This window comes from Anomaloglossus baeobatrachus, chromosome 3 (genome assembly GCF_048569485.1).
Source record: "Anomaloglossus baeobatrachus isolate aAnoBae1 chromosome 3, aAnoBae1.hap1, whole genome shotgun sequence".
NCBI classification, from domain to species: Eukaryota; Metazoa; Chordata; class Amphibia; order Anura; family Aromobatidae; genus Anomaloglossus; species Anomaloglossus baeobatrachus.
Window position 1 is genome coordinate 577,774,614 of NC_134355.1, and position 16,364 is coordinate 577,790,977.

General features: G+C 42.0%; 1 protein-coding gene across 6 annotated transcripts in view; it reads right to left on the reverse strand.

The window, feature by feature from the left end:
• Positions 1-2,998: 2,998 nt before the first annotated feature.
• ZBTB38 (zinc finger and BTB domain containing 38) overlaps positions 2,999-16,364 on the reverse strand; it is a 48,090-nt gene continuing 34,724 nt past the window's right edge. For all 6 annotated transcript variants that reach the window (XM_075340977.1, XM_075340971.1, XM_075340976.1 and 3 more), the window contains exon 2: positions 2,999-11,381. In XM_075340977.1, the coding sequence (XP_075197092.1) occupies positions 7,591-11,361 (3,771 nt within the window). In that variant the 5' untranslated portion in view covers positions 11,362-11,381 and the 3' untranslated portion in view covers positions 2,999-7,590. The remainder of the gene's footprint in view (positions 11,382-16,364) is intronic.

The window sequence follows — 16,364 nt, forward strand, 5'->3', positions numbered from 1 at the left end:
GACCCTCAAGTCTGAAACGTTTCGGGTCCCGCTCACCCGTATGGCTAACAGAGTGAGCTTGCTCTCAGGGTTCACGCGTAGGATTTCTTTGGACTGTATTGGGAAAGTCCTATCCCATCGGTGCGCTAGTACCCCGATTTTGGAGCGGGTTCGGGATGACACTCGAAGTCTTCACCCTCGTCGGGTAAATTACCAGGACACGTGAAGCTACTTCCTGGCCTAGGGTCCACGTCCCCCTTCGTGCCCTGGCCCCTGCCCGGTGATAGCTCAAGGCCGCCGGCCGCCCTCCTCGGCAGTTCGTGCCCCCTGACACTATCCCCTGCGACCGGGGTTCCAGCTCCTACCAGGCCCAAACTAACGTCTGCCACCTAGTACTCAGCAGCCCTGCTCCTCCTGTGAACTCTCCTCAAGAGAGTCACTTCACCTCCTCCTCCTTCCACTACCACTTCACTTCTCTCCTTTTGCTCCACTGTCACTTTTCTCACTCTCCCCTACCAACCCCCCATGTGGGCAGCCCTATTCCCTTCAGGCCCCCCAATGGCGTGTCTGGTGGGTACAGTGCAAAGTGTTCCTAGGGTTTTTGATTGGCTCAGCTGTTAGCAACACCAAAGGACTAGGACCCGTAACCAAGGAGGGTGGATACTGTGCTGAAGGGCAGATTGCACAATACCCTGTGACGACCTCATAGGCCAGGGCGTCACATGTGTGTGTGAGAGCGGAACGTTGAGGAACATGACAGAAATCCCATCCACTGTCGGCACTTGCCAACTGTAGTTGTTCAGAGTCTGGTGAGTGCGATTTTTGGGGGGCTTTCTGCTTTCTTTTGGGGATGTCTTTTCTTTTTGGGGGTGTCTTCTCTCTTCTTGTTTAATGAAGCGTCCTGCTGTAGTCTTTAACTTTTTTAGCTGCATGGACACTTCCCTATTGAGCCGCAATTAGGGTTTATTTGTGGAGTAGGGTCTATATATTAAGAATGCTCCGACAAGGCTGAAAATTCTTGCTAGGGCTTATTTTTGAGGTAAGTCATATTTTTGGGGAAATATGGTACTTTCTGTTGACTTATCACATCAAATATCAGAAAAATACACTTCTGTTTGTGGATGTAACATGAAAAAATGTGGAAAGTTCACAGAGAATGAATACTTTTACAAGGCACTGTATATATGTGCATATACTGTATATTATATATATATATATACACAGTATATTTATATCTATACACACACGTATTCATGAGACCTTAAGGCTATGTGTGCACACTGCGTTTTTTACCGCGTTTTTGCAGTGCGTTTTTGTGAGGTTTTGGGCTCAAAACTGCATGACTTTGCTTCCCCAGTAAAGCCTATGATATTTCATTTTTGTTGTCCGCACAGTATACTTTTGTTTGGCTGCATTTTTGTGCATAAAAAAAATGAGCATGTCTATTCTTTTCTGCGTTTTCCTGCGTTTTTCCACCCATCCAATGCATTGGAAAAACGCAGCAAAACGCAGCCAAAAAAGTGGTAAAACGTAGTGCATTTTCACTGCTGGGATTTTGCCGCGGGTGCGTTTTTGTGCGTTTTTAGAGGCAAAAACCGCACAAAAACGCAGCGTCTAAAAAAAGCAATGTGCGCACATAGCCTTAGGGGTACTTTGCACGCTGCGACATCGCTAGCTGATTGTATCGATGCCGAGCACGATAGTACCCGCCCCCGTCGCAGATGCGATCTCTTGTGATAGCTGCCGTAGCAAACATTATCGCTACGGCAGCTTCACACGCACTTACCTGCCCTGCGAAGTCGCTCTGGCTGGCGACCCGCCTCTTTCCTAAGGGGGCAGGTCATGCGGCGTCACAGCGATGTCAAACGGCAGGCGGCCAATAGAAGCGGAGGGGCCGAGATGAGCGGGACATAAACATCCCGACCACCTCCTTCCTTCCTCATTGCAGGCGGGACGCAGGTAAGGAGATGTTCCTCGCTCCTGCGGCTTCATACACAGCGATGTGTGCTGCCGCAGGAACGAGGAACAACATCGTACCTGTCGCTGCAGCGAAATTATGGAAATGACCGACACTACACAGATCACCGATTTTCAACGCTTTTGTGATTGTTTATCGGTGCTTCTAGGCTTTACACGTTGCGATGTCGTTACCGGCGCCGGATATGCGTCACTTTCGATTTGACCCCGACGATATCGCAGTAGCGATGTCGCAACGTGCAAAGTACCCCTTACAGTTTGAAAGTCTACTAGATTTTTCACCATACAGCAGGTGCTGTAGATCTGTCGTGTAATTTGAGCACCCATATTTCATCTAAAAGACAGCTTTTTAGTACATGGGGTAAGAGATTACTGTGCTGTTTCATACTAAAATATGAAGGCTAGTCCCCTATGTTTTAGCAATGGCAGTGAAAATGTGTTAAAATCTAATGGTGGAGGTCTAGTTTAATGTAAAATTTTAAAGCACAGTGTTTTTTTATTCAGATTTGGAGTGGTGATTTAAATCTATATTTCCTGCCCCTTTTTCTATACTCACCGTAGAGCATCGTCACCTTTTTTCGACGTTGCCCTGGTCCCACAGTGCCATCTTGTGAACGCAACTTCTGACTGGTCGTAATTCAGAAGTTTTATCACAAGTTCTCATTGTAACTATGAGGGCCAGAATAAGGATCTTATGCCCCATGAAATACTGGAGCAACCAGCTGGTCACACATTGCAGAAGACGGACCGGAGCGGAAATAACAGATAAAGACGCCAGAGGGGGAACTAGTGGAAGGAGACCAATCAAGAAATAATGTCTGGAACACCATTCTGAGTCTGAACTGGGTGCAAAAACCTAAAAAGTGGAAGGAGACCACTTTAAAAAATGCTGGAGTGGTGCTTTTAACAAATGGTTTCAGATGTCACATTAACTGGGGAAAATATAGCGCTAAGAAATTACACTACTGATTAGTTATTTTATGAGAAATGAAAAACATAATAAAACAGAACAAAATGCAGAAAACAAATGAGAAAATACAGATAAATTAAAACAACATGTTATATTATAACTGTAATGGTCAAGACATTTTGCTATTGCCACTAAAATCCTTTGCAGTGCTCAACAGGAGTACTTTCTAGTTCTGCATTTTTATAGTGGTTGTGAAGTTTTGGGAATCTTCCAGTCCCATAGTTACGGTAATTATTTCTTTCCTGTCGTCCTCATTGGATATGCAAATATAAAGCGGACATCCTGATTTCAGGACTCCAGGTTGAGATATGGTCACTTGCAAGTTTTTGTAAAATAGCGCTCAGGTGCCACCTTAATGAATAAAGAGTTGCTAATCATTTGTGTTGATCACAAGGATTCCATGATGAAATTCTTGTATTTGCCGCGTGACCTCCCACCCGTAAGGAAACACTGAGGTTGCGTGTTAACCATAGTAAAGATGACATTTGAAGGTGACCGAAGACAATAGTAGTGCTTAGATTTTGTGTTAATCATAAGACAATGAGAAAAACAAAATTAATGGTCAATGGGGCATGAGTAAATAATTTCCTAAAAATGTATCTTTCATTCTCAAATACAAAAATAGGTCCCCTGAATGCCCTAAGGTGCAAGTCAAATAAAGGAAATATGTTGTCAGCAATGGAATATATTTTATGGGTATGTAAAATGTTCAGTAATCCATAAAATAGGCAATTGTATCTATAATGGAAACTTAAAGGGGTCGCGTGCCTTTAGAGTACAAGTCTGCAGTCACTTTGCATGCTGCGGTCATGTGCCAAATAGAAGTGTGCGGCCTCGCTCTATACAAGTGAATTAAGAAAGGCCAAATACATTGAGTTGGAATGTGGCCGGAAGTATGGAGATTACATACTTGTGTTAACATTACTGCTCACTTCCAGGGCTGGAGAATCCTCACAGCACCCAGTGCATTTGAAGCCACAAAAAGTCACTGCAGGCTTGTACCCCCAAAATGGACAACCCCATTAAAATGGTTGTCCAGTGAAAACTAGTTATTGCCTACCCATATGATAAGTGATAACATGCTGATTGCTGAGATCCATGCCAATCAACAGAACAGGGAATTATTATCCGCGTTAAAAAATGAAGCGGCTCAAGGTCGGATGCTTGAACGCTACTCCATAGATTCTCTATCAGGCTGCTGGATAAAGCTGAGTGCAGTGCTCCGCAGCCCCATAGAGAATGAATTGAGGGAAAGTTGTGCGTGCACAATCCAGATTTCTAATGGAGATGAGTTCCCCGTTCTGTTGATTAGTGTGAGTCCCAGTGTTTGGACCCCCATCGATGATGTACAAGTAATCATATATGCTTTGGATAGGTGATAACTTGTTTCACTGGACAACCCCTTTAAGACTGAAGACACTGAAATATAAATTCCTTTACCTGTAAAGAAAGCCTATCATGTCAAACAAGACTGTGTTATCTGCGGACAGTATTTTATAACACTGGAGATGGTGAGCAGGCTGATATATAGAAAGGCAAGAGAATATAGGAAAAATGGTAAGCACTCACCCGGCTGGGTAAAACAAAGTTTTTTATTACATCTAGACAAGAGGAGAGGTGGAGGATGCGGAGAGCTCAGACGACGTCTGCCGTTTCGCGCAGGAAGTTGCGCTTCTACGAGTCCCATAATAAAGGACTTTTTTTTTACTCAGCTGGGTGAGTGCTTACCATTTTTCCTATATTCTCTTGTGATAATAAAAATAGTACCATTTTGGGCTGAGCACCCGCACACGTCCTAGATCTCCACCCCAGCATTCCTCTTCAGCTGTTATCATGGCCGCAAGATAGAGTCTCTACTGCTGGACATTTGTTCTGCTTTGATATATAGAAAGGCCTTGGTAGTAGGCCTTACGTGTACAGCTGAGTGCAGGAGTCTTTAATGTAGCACTCTGTGTCTTGAGGCATCCTCTGTGTGCTGCTATATGGTCAAAATATAGATATCCCTTAAAAGAAATAGATCACTCTGCTCAGCCAATCTTACTCCCCTAAGATTGGACAGAAAGTTTAACAAGGCAGGTTGCCATTTAGGTCAACGAATAGTCCAGCATGGAAAACTTAGTTTTACATTAAAATTTGACCTTTTAACATCCTCCAAGTTATTTTCTCTGAAATGGGATTAGATGTAAAACTAATCCCAGAACATATTTTCAGTTTTCATCATTTGAATATTTAGAAAAACGGAATCCCATAGGTAGGGGAGGGAGAGGGGAATAGAAAGGACAATTTCGAATCCAAACTAACTAGAGAATACATTTTTACAAGTGTGATTGCAATAGCCTAAATGGCAATACTAATATACAACAGCCCAATAAATTTTAGGATTTACTAAAATGTGCAAAAGAACTCTAAGGTACATACTAAAATTAGATCTAACACAATGCAATAAAAAAGAAATATCCTTTGGTTGCATAGATAAAATTATCTCCCATTCTTTCTGGTTCTTTCAGGCACAATCTTAAAAAAAAATTTGAAACATTATTAAAGAGATGGTCCACTTTATAAAATTATCTTTAGAAGGTTTTGTAATATAAAAAGATAATATAATAATACATTTGTATTTCTAAAGGTGTCTGATCTCCAGCTAGTCAGTCCGCCTGGTTCACCCAACACTATGCCGAGTCAAAAAAGGAAACACTCAAACACCAGGGGCGTAATCATCGCAGTCGCAGAGTTTGCGACCGTGCCTGGAAGTGACTTCAGCTAGATGTGTGTTCTTGGATGCACATCCAGCGGAAATGCAATGCTGCTCAGAGACCCATCGGGTTCCTGCACTGCAATACTTACTTCCAGCAAAACAAAGGCCGCCAACTGATGACACGAGTCACCATAGCAGGCACGTTAATGTCAGATGTCGGTTACTGTGTCGGCTACAGAGGAGGACACACAACGTGGGAGCCGGAGAAAGTGAGAATGTTTTTGGCGATTTTTATGCTTTAGATGCAGAACGAGGACTACATATACCAGGAAAAGGCCCAGGATAAGGACATATATACCAGGATGGGGGAGATACAATATACCAGGAAGGGTACCATGATGGGAGACATATATATCATGAAGTGAGACAAATTTACCAAGATGGTAGACATATACACCAGGATGGGGACATATATACCAGCATAATAACATATATACCAGGAAGTGGCCCAGGATAAGCACACATATACCAGAATATTTACCAGGAAGGGATCCAGCATGGAAGACATATAGATCTGGATGGCTGACATATTTTCCAGGAAGGGACCCAACATGGGTATCATATAGACCAGGTTAGGGGACATAGTTATCAGGAATAAGCCAAAAATGGGGGACATATAGACCAGGATAGGGGACATATTTATCAGGAAATGGACCAGGATGGGATAGGTATAGACCAGGATGGGGGCAAATATACCAGAATGGGGGACATATTTACTAGAAAAGGGCCCAGGATGGGGACATTTTTAACAGGATGGGAAACATAATTACCAGGAGTGGGCCCAGGATGGGGGACGATAGTACAAGATGAGCGACATTACTACATAATAAAGGGGGGGGGGCAACACTTATGTCTTTATAGGATTTACAACGCTAAAAGAGCCTATACATCTGACCAACATGCAAGGGGGGGGGAGGAGGGGCAGGTCCAAAGTTTGCATGGTGGTCCATTGGACTCTAGTTATGCCACGGTCAAGCACAACCTGGAAATGAAGCTACTGGGACTGCTCCTGCAAGCTGTTGATTAGGACACCTATGGAAATAAACTCACATTAGTGAGTTCTATAGCTTTATCTTAGGATCACATCTAAGTATTTTTTTATAAGTGGATGACCCCTTGCTGATCAATAACAATACGGTAGAATATCATAATCTAAACAACGCATCTTTTAAAGAAATGATGACAAATAGTTACTTTGTGTTAACAGTATAATTCACTATAACATAATTGTGTGCAATTCCGATTTTGAAGATACACATAGTTTTTTTGTTTAGTCCTGGCTGCACTGAGCTCTCTCCTAAATAATACACTAAATACGATTGAAAATATACTGTACAGTTTATACTAAATGTAGCATAATATATGGTATTAAAAGAAGCAGTCCACACAGAGGTGCCCCATAGATAACAGCACTACAACATCAGGATGAGCTGAACAGTAAGGAGGAACTGTGATATCATTACAGGAACGTGCTCATTTTGTATTGGTGCTATGGTCATTTCTGTCCCACTAAATATCTCATAACATATACAGGGAGCATGGAAACCACCAATTTAGATTACATTGTAAAGGAGTAAAGAGAATTTCTGTGGTCTTCTATGGACCCGCCACATGTATACTGAAAAACCGACTGACTGCTGCTTTAATAAACTTATATTATACTTTAATCTGCACAGAAGGTGTTACATGGCAAACTGCTCTCAAAAACACACTATAAGCTGTTTTTTTTCTACATAGGACTGGTGCATTCATATACAGCTCAGGAAAAATAACACGTATTAACACTAAACTTTTTAATAACTTTTGACTATTTTAACCATTTCTGCTGCAATGGGTCTGCGGTTGTCCGGTGGCAGCGAGGGAGTTAACAAAATAGTTTGCACTGCTTATGTTGTCCCGTTTCAATCATTTACGGGATAAATGGGGTCTCAAAACTAGTCATTGTCTTCAATTCAGTGAAAGTCTTAGTACTTTCTTTTAAAGATGAATGATCAGAGTTCATGCTTTCCTCTAAGTTGTACTGTCTTGTTTTCCAGTGCTTCCAGCCTCTCGGGGCGTCCATCAGCATGCTGCTGTTTAATCCAGTTGGAGGTGGCGCTGGAGTCATGAAATGACTATCACTTTCCCCCATTTCATTTACATTCTCCACAAGACTTGCAGCATTAACATTCTGCGGGGATACTTCTGTAACGCTGTTGTTAAAAGACAACAATGGAGCCTCGCAGTCATCGAATGAAGGAGGAAAACTTTCAGGCACATTCAGGGAACTTCTTTCTCCAATGATATTGGATTCTTTGCTAGAACTACTGGCAATATTACTCCAGCCATCTATTTCGGCTGTAGATGGTGAAAAGTCTGTATGCTCTTTATGCTTTAGGCCCTTGAGATAGTGCTTCTTTTGGTGCATCCCAAGAGCTGCTGCAGTTTTGCAGACTTTAGAACAATGGAAACAAACAAACCCTTTAACACTCTGTTCTGCTAAATGTTTTTGCTCGTGATTCTTTTTTGTACAAAGGTATAGGAATTGCTGGGAGCAAAACTGACAGTCATATGTTTTTTCTTTAGTATGAATCCTCTCGTGCTTTTTCAGAGTTTCATGTAACATAAATGACTTGCTGCAGTACTGACACGTGAAGTGCTTTACAGTCTGGTGGATGCGTTCGTGTTTATTTAAATTCCCTGGGAAGGAGAAGCACTTTCCGCATGTCTTGCACGGATAGGGCTTCTCCCCGGTGTGACAACGCATGTGAACTTTTAAAGTTGAAGGATTCCGAAAAGATTTTTGACACAGTTCACAAAAGAAGGGTTTGCTATCCATTTGCCATTGTGCGTTAACCATATCTACTTGATCTGTTCCCTCATGGTCATCAAAATCTTCTGTTTCCAGAGGTTTCTCCTGTCTATCTTCCTCATCTGCAGGATGCTCAGAAGAACATTTTGTGTCTGCTACATTAACTTCATCTACGTTTTCTACGTCAATGATATCATCCTCAATATCTCTTGATCTACTGTGTTTTTTCTTTTTCTTAAGTTTTCTAAATTTTTTAAAGTGCTTAGATTTCTTTTTAGGTTTGTAGTTATAGTAAGGTCGCCAAGGTTTGTCCGACACGTCCTGGTCACTGGCATCATCACACATCTCTTCCATTTGAATACACTCTGATTTCCGAAGTCGATTGGAGCTCCTTTCTTTTTTGTCTTCATCAGATACTTTCCTTGCTTTCTCTAATTTAGACTCAGAGTGCCTTCGTTTTCCATTTTTTCTGAAAAACAGTGATGAACCGGAGATCTGTCTTTTTACCAGAGCTTCACCTCCAATTTTAACTGTGATCTTGCAAAGAGGAGCAATGCCACTATTTACTAGAGTTCCGGGTAATGCAGGTTTTGCTATGTATGTTTCTGTTTTATTTCCTTCCCGAATAACACTTTTGCTCTTCTTATATGAAGTGGCAGGCTGTGTGAATTCTCGCCTTTCTGGATATGACTCTCCTGCCCTAGACTTATCTGACTGCTCTTCGTCACTTGTAGGTTTTGACTGTGTAGCTTCAACATTATTTCCCTGATAAGTATCTTCTCTTTCTGGTGATACAATGGCTTTACTGTGAGTCCAACCAATTCCATTTGTTGCTGTACCTCCGGTCACAGCATTTCCATGCATGATGACAGACGATACCCTACTGCTGTGCATAATCACAGAAGGTGCTGATTTGGTAGTGTTAATAACACTGGGAATATTTTGATTCTCAGTATAGGAAGGACAGGCTTCACTATCACATATTTTTGGAGTGGAATCCATAACATCATTGGGAGTGCTTGAGTTCAGGCCAGGTAAAACATTGGCATTTTTATCACACTGTATTATATTAAAGGTCCAAGACTCCTGGTTTGTGGCTGTAGCATTTTGCGATGCTGCGTCTTGCGTACAAGAATAGCTGTCCTGGTTTTCCAAAGCAAACGGCTGAGCGATTATTGGATTTTGTACAACAGTGGCCATGCTAAATGAATTCTGTCCTTGGAAGTGGACTCCAGAGTGTTCTGCAGAGTCATTCCCAGAGCTATTCAAGGCCGCTCTTTTGCTCTTCATTGGCAAAAGCCGATATAATTTGTAGGGATAGATACTAGATTTGAGGCCTCTATTGTTTGCTTTACTCCCTACACCTAATCTTGGATCAATTCCATGAGAAGATTTTTGATGATTTTTAAGAATGTAATAAGTCATAAATGTTTCTAGGCAGAATATGCACTGATATCGTCGATCCCCTGTATGCCAAATTTCATGTTTAGTTCGATATTCTGCTAAGGCAAACACTTTGCTGCAATAATGGCAAGGATAGGATTTTCTCCAGGAGTGTACATTAGAATGACGTCGAAGACTTGAAAGGGTAACATAGTTTCTCTTGCATACAATGCAAACGTAGAATATTTTACCATCTACTATCTTCACAAAGTGATCTGTTGCAGCCGAGGAGCCATTGGGAAGGCCATTCTGGTCAGATACTCCGTCGGCTGAGGTAACCTGTGAAAGGCTATTAGGTAACCTCATGTCTTTTTCAGTGTGGACCACTTTAAAACAGATTTGTTCATGTCTCTGTAGGCGTTTGAAATGTGCAAACTCTTTGCTGCAATTCTTGCAGCTAAATGTCTCATGATCCCTTTTAGGTAGTGGATAAAGTGTGTTTTCACAGAAAGACTGAGGGACTGGTGGGTTACTGGGAGGAAGTGGCAGTAAAAGACTTTGATTTTCCCTTTGGCTATAGAATTCAGAAGGGTTGGCCGTTTGGTCAGTTGAGCAGGTAACATTCGTTGAAGCACTACTCTGGGCTATAGTTTGGGGCTTAAAACACTGAGGCTCCAGCACAGGCATGTTGCCAGGTGTTGTCGATTCTTGGATACTGGGAACTGTATGTGGTGTGGTGTCATCACCATCCCCTAAATGATTAAGCTTATTGCTATGATCAAACACTGAGTCTCTCTTGTATGGAGCATCCCCAGGAGACACTGCATAAGAATGCTCAGCCAAGGTGTTAACTGGCTCACCATCACTGCAGACACCAATATCAGAGTTACTTTTATCATTCTCTTCTTCACAAGAGCCGTTAGCCTTTCTAAAATTTGCTCTCAAATCAAGAGGAGAAAATCCATTGACTTCCGTTTCCAGAATAGAAAATGCATTGGTTATTCTTGGTCCATTAGCAACCGCTGGGTCATCTCCCTTTTTATCTACAGTTTCTGATTTCAAACCATTTTCTCCTCGATAAAATGCAGGTGGTAAAGTTCCCTCAGTTTCTGTTGCGCATGTGACAGCTAGACATTTCTTAGAAGTTTTTATATTTTCTAAAAATGTTATTCCCAGTTTTTTACCAGCATCTGCAAGATCAGTAAGGGTCTCCTTTTTCTTCACTGCAATCTTAGAGCTGTAAATAAAATTCAGTATCTCTGTAAATGTGTCAGCTTTGAAATCTGCGAGTTCCAAGACATGTCCTTGTATTAAGATACTCTGACTCCGGAACTGATTCCGAAAATATAGACTCGAGGCTGCCAGTATATTCCTATGAGCCTTAAATTTGGTGTCTTCAACCACAATGGTGACATCACACAAGAATCCCTGCATACGTTGCTCATTTAGATTGCTGAGAAGACTTTCTCCATGAAGGCAATCTGTTAGGTCTTCTGAAGTGCACATTCTGATTTAGGCATGGAAGTCTGTGAAGACATAAGCAAAATAGGTTTAGATTCCATCATATTGAGTAAACACATGTTAACTTATTTCATCAGTACCTAAATGAAATGTGAAATATTAATGTGCAAAAAGCCTAAAATTACTAATACAATATCTATAAATGTACTATAGAAGAAAAAAAAATACTACATGTATATATATATATATATATATATATATATATATATATATATGAGTCTGTCTCCTGTCCTGGGGTTCAGCTGCCACAGCCCCGGTCACTGCCCTGGGAGTGGTACTTGGCACCCGCCTCGCAGCAGGTGCTTAGTTTAGCCCCTCCCACTAAAGGGTAAGCCTGGGTCTTTGATGTGGTCCAGTGGGTCCACTACTCCCTCTACACTGGCCTTCAGCGTTACACCCATCCTTTGCAATGATAAATACAGACAGCAGCACACTGATTGTACACTGATGCTATCCTTGTGCTGTCTGTGATTTTCAAGGATCCATAGATATCGTCATGATTTTTCCACGGACGCAGTTTCATGAAAAACACGTACCTGTGAATAGTACCATAAATTATAATGTGTACGTGTTGCTTCAGTAGAAAAAAACGGATAAAACATGTACGTACAACACGGACGTCTGAATGAGGCTTTACGATGTAAAGATGGACTCATATCATATTTTGAGATAAAGATAAAGTATTCTTTAATTATACTACTTTAAAAAAAAAAATATTCATTATTAGAATTCATACAACTGAGGGGTTGCAACCAAATGCAGAATTGTGCAGACTGGAAAGTGAAAAAACAAACTGCACAATTGGGAAATTCTTTACAACAAATAGGAGGTTAAGGGTATGAAAAATGGTAGGAATTGATAGGTGCACATTGTTATAGCAGGTATCATCATCAAAATACTCCAATACATAGGGGTAACAACATATAACTGACACATTAATGCAATGCAATCAATGTACAATGGCTGTGGGACTGTTGATATGAGGCGCATCCCACCGGGATAGCACTGATAAAGTTGTCCCATCATTTCTATAACATTGGCTACTATAAGAAACTTGTGCAGTCCTAGGTGTTCACTTACCAGGACTGACATAAATGTTTCTATTATCCTACAGATAGCGGTGTCTAAAACACTTGAGTGCTCGGTATATAGGAAGTCAATGGGAAACTGGAGCAGTTTTCTGGAAGACCCTAACAGGAGGGCTGGTGAGGCAGGAAAATCGCTGAAATGGATGGATAGCAAACATTCTTTCCTGTTTATTGACTTGTATATAAAGCAATCTTGAAAAGAGAAAAAAAACGCCTCCTCCACCCCTTAATAGCCGGGCCATCTCTCACTGTATTTTCCTGTCACCTATGACTACAGTAGATGACATAGCAGAGGGGGAAATAAAACCACACCCACCGGTAGTCACCGGTAAATGTAATTTTAACATTTTACTACTTTGTCTGGGCATGTAGCGTGTGTGACATTATCAGACCCATCCTGTTTCATTTATGAGAAAGGGACTCTGAAACTCACAAAGAATATGCAGACAATGCAAGAACTGGCAAAAAATAGAAGGAAGTGGAACTCCGATGGTACCTGTATTTGACATAAAGGAGGGCCTCATACACATTCTGTTAAAATTTTTAGGTAGTGGGACTCCTAGACTCATAAAGCGTATTCACTAGGTGCAAGGCTGTCAAAAATTAGGATGGACTGCAATACATCTTGGAAGACATATAAAAGGAGGGCCTCAGAATTTTTTTTTCCCCCATTTCTAAAGAGTGGGACTCCTACACTAGTAAAGCCTATGCTTTTCTGTGCAAGTGTTGAAAAACACTTACCCCTGGGGGTATACATCTATATACGTGAGAAAATTGCAAGGGTAAGCCTCATACACATCCTCACACTCTATAAAAATGAAAAGCGAGGATCGTATGATGACCCTCTAAAAATTATGAGTGAGGGTTACCTGATGACCCTTTTAAAATTTGGAGCAAGGTCTGCCTGTTGACTCTCTAAACATTTTGAGCAATGGCCGCATGACCGTTTTGAGATCATGGAGGAGGAAGATAAAAAAAGGATGAAACCATGAACTATATACCATTTTTTTTGGGTGGGAAAGGGGTGCATGGGAAAACACCAGAAAAAAGCAACGTTTGAATTGGATTTAGTTTCTGCTGCTGTCTTTCAGTAGAGTTGAGATATTTTGGCCAATCCATGCCATGTTCATTTTGAGAAGAATTAGCATTTTCAGTTGCCAGGCGAATGCGCTTACCAGCTATTATTCACCAGGTGGCACTAAAAACCAGCTCTGACAAAATGCTAGCAGCAGGGCAGGCCAACACTTACAAGGCGTAGAGAGGTAGATCATGCCACGTGCTCAGCTTGGATACCCAATAGTTGTACGGCACAGAGGAATTACATAGGACACTGGTAAGATTGGCTAGATACTCCTTTACAATATTCAAAAACTTTTCCCTCTTGTCACAATACCCTGCGCATCAGGGCATGAGCATTGGGTCTAATGAAACTGTCCCAGACCTTTGTTCCCCTGCCTTTGCCTCTCCTCCTCGGTTGCCCAAGGAACTATGATGTCTGCCACAAGCGTTGTCAGATAGGAAGTTTTGTACAAGTTGTTCGACTAGGGCCTTCTGCTATGGGAGCATTTTACTAGCCCTCTCCACTACAGGAGGCAGAGATGGAAAGTTCTCCTTGTAGCGTGGGTCGAAAGGGATGATTAACCAGTAATCCGTGTCGTGAAAAATGCGTAAATCGCGAAGCTCAAGGAAAAGGCAACTTGAAATACAGTCAGTCATGTGTGCCAGACACCGAGGCAGTGCTGCAGAGTTTCCAGCTTGTGACTGATATGGAAGAGGTGCTCCGAAATGACAATTTAATGATGGAGGATGAGAAGGGAGCTAGGAACTGGTGTAGAAGGTGGAGGAAATTTTGATGGACCTAAGGCCCGCAATCCTCAGCATAGCGGAAGCACGTGTGTCATCCCAGGGTCCAACTTGGTTCCAGCCTCCACAAGGTTCACTAAGCCATCAGGAAGATGTATTGTCCCTGGCCACAAGCACTTGTCCATGTGTCGGTCGTTAAATGGACCTTCCTAGTAACTGCGTTGGTCAGGGCATGGGTGATGTTATGGGACATGTTTTGGTGTAAGGTGGGGATGGCACACCTGGAAGAATAGTGACAACTGGGGACCGAGTATAGAGAGATAGCCGCTGCCAAGAGGTTGCGGAAAGCCTCAAATTCCACAAGCCTAAATAGCTATATTTCCAGGGCACGCAATCTGGAAATGTTCCCATTTAATGTTTAGGACTGTGGGTGGCAGAGTATTTACATTTGAATTCAAGGCCTGGGGTAGGGACAGCTGAACGCTGAGCTGGGACAAAGAATCCAGACTTGGTTATTTATGGTACTTGCATATGTGAAATGACAGGTACAGGGTGGAAGGTATCCGTGTCTCCATCCTTGTCGGGGGATTAGCAAGCATATAGCACAGGGGAAGAGGCAGTCGTGTCACCCGCACACATTGATTGTGGACCCAGGCGTTTGGCCCATTTAGCCGGGTTTTTTGATGACATGTGCCTGAGCATGCTGATGGTGGTCAAGCTGGTTATGCCACTACCACTACCTATTCAGTAGTGCTTCGGAGTGCTGTGTAAGCTTCCGCTTCACTGTGTGCAGAATTATTAGGCAAGTTGTATTTTAGAGGATTTTTTTTATTATTGATCAACAACTATGTTCTCAATCAACCCAAAAGACTTATAAATATCAAAGCTTAATATTTTTTGGAAGTTGGAGTGGGGTTTTTTTAGATTTTTTTTAGGAGGATATCTGTTTGTGCAGGTAACTATTACTGTGCAGAATTATTAGGCAACTTAATAAAAACCATATATATTCCCATCTCACTTGTTTATTTTCACCAGGTAAACCAATATAACTGCACAAAATTTAGAAATAAACATTTCTGACATGCAAAAACAAAACCCCAAAAAATTAGTAACCAATATAGCCACCTTTCTTTATGATGACACTCAACAGCCTACCATCCATAGATTTTGTCAGTTGCTTTATCTGTTTACGATCAACATTGCGTGCAGCAGCCACCACAGCCTCCCAGACACTGTTCCAAGAGGTGTACTCCATCCTCCCCCCGAAAAGGTCCCACAAGTTCATCTTTGATGATACCAGCCCATACCAGTACCCCACCTCCACCTTGCTGGCGCCTGAGTCGGAGTGGAGCTCTCTGCCCTTTACTGATCCAGCCTCTGGCCCATCCATCTGGCCCATCAAGAGTCACTCTCTTTCATCAATCCATAAAACCTTTGAAAAATCAGTCTTAAGATATTTCTTGGCCCAGTCTTGACGTTTTATCTTATGTTTCTTGTTCAAAGGTGGTCATTGTTCAGCCTTCCTTAACTTAGCCATTTCCCTCAGTATGGCACACCTTATATTTTTTTGATACTGCAGTAACGTTGCAGCTTTAAAATATGGCCAAACTGGTGGCAAATGGCATCTTGGCAGCTTCACGCTTGATTTTCCTCAATTTATGGGCAGTTATTTTGCGCCTTTTTTGCCCAACACGCTTCTTGCGACCCTGTTGGCTATTTGCCATGAAACGCTTAATTGTTCAGTGATCACGCTTCAAAAGCTTGGCAATTCAAGACTGCTGCATCCCTCTGCAAGACATCTCACAATTTTGGACTTTTCGGAGCCCGTCAAATCTCTCTTCGGACCCATTTTGCCAAAGCAAAGGACGTTGCCTAATAATTAAGCACACCTTATATAGGGTGTTCATGTCATTACACCGCACCCCTCCTCATTACAGAGATGCACATCACCTGATTTACTTAATTGGTAGTTGGCTCTCAAGCCTATACAGCTTGGAATAGGACAACATGTATAAAGAGTATCATGTGATCAAAATACTCATTTGCCTAATAATTCTGCACACAGTGTAGATGAAATATGACTGACGATAATTATAC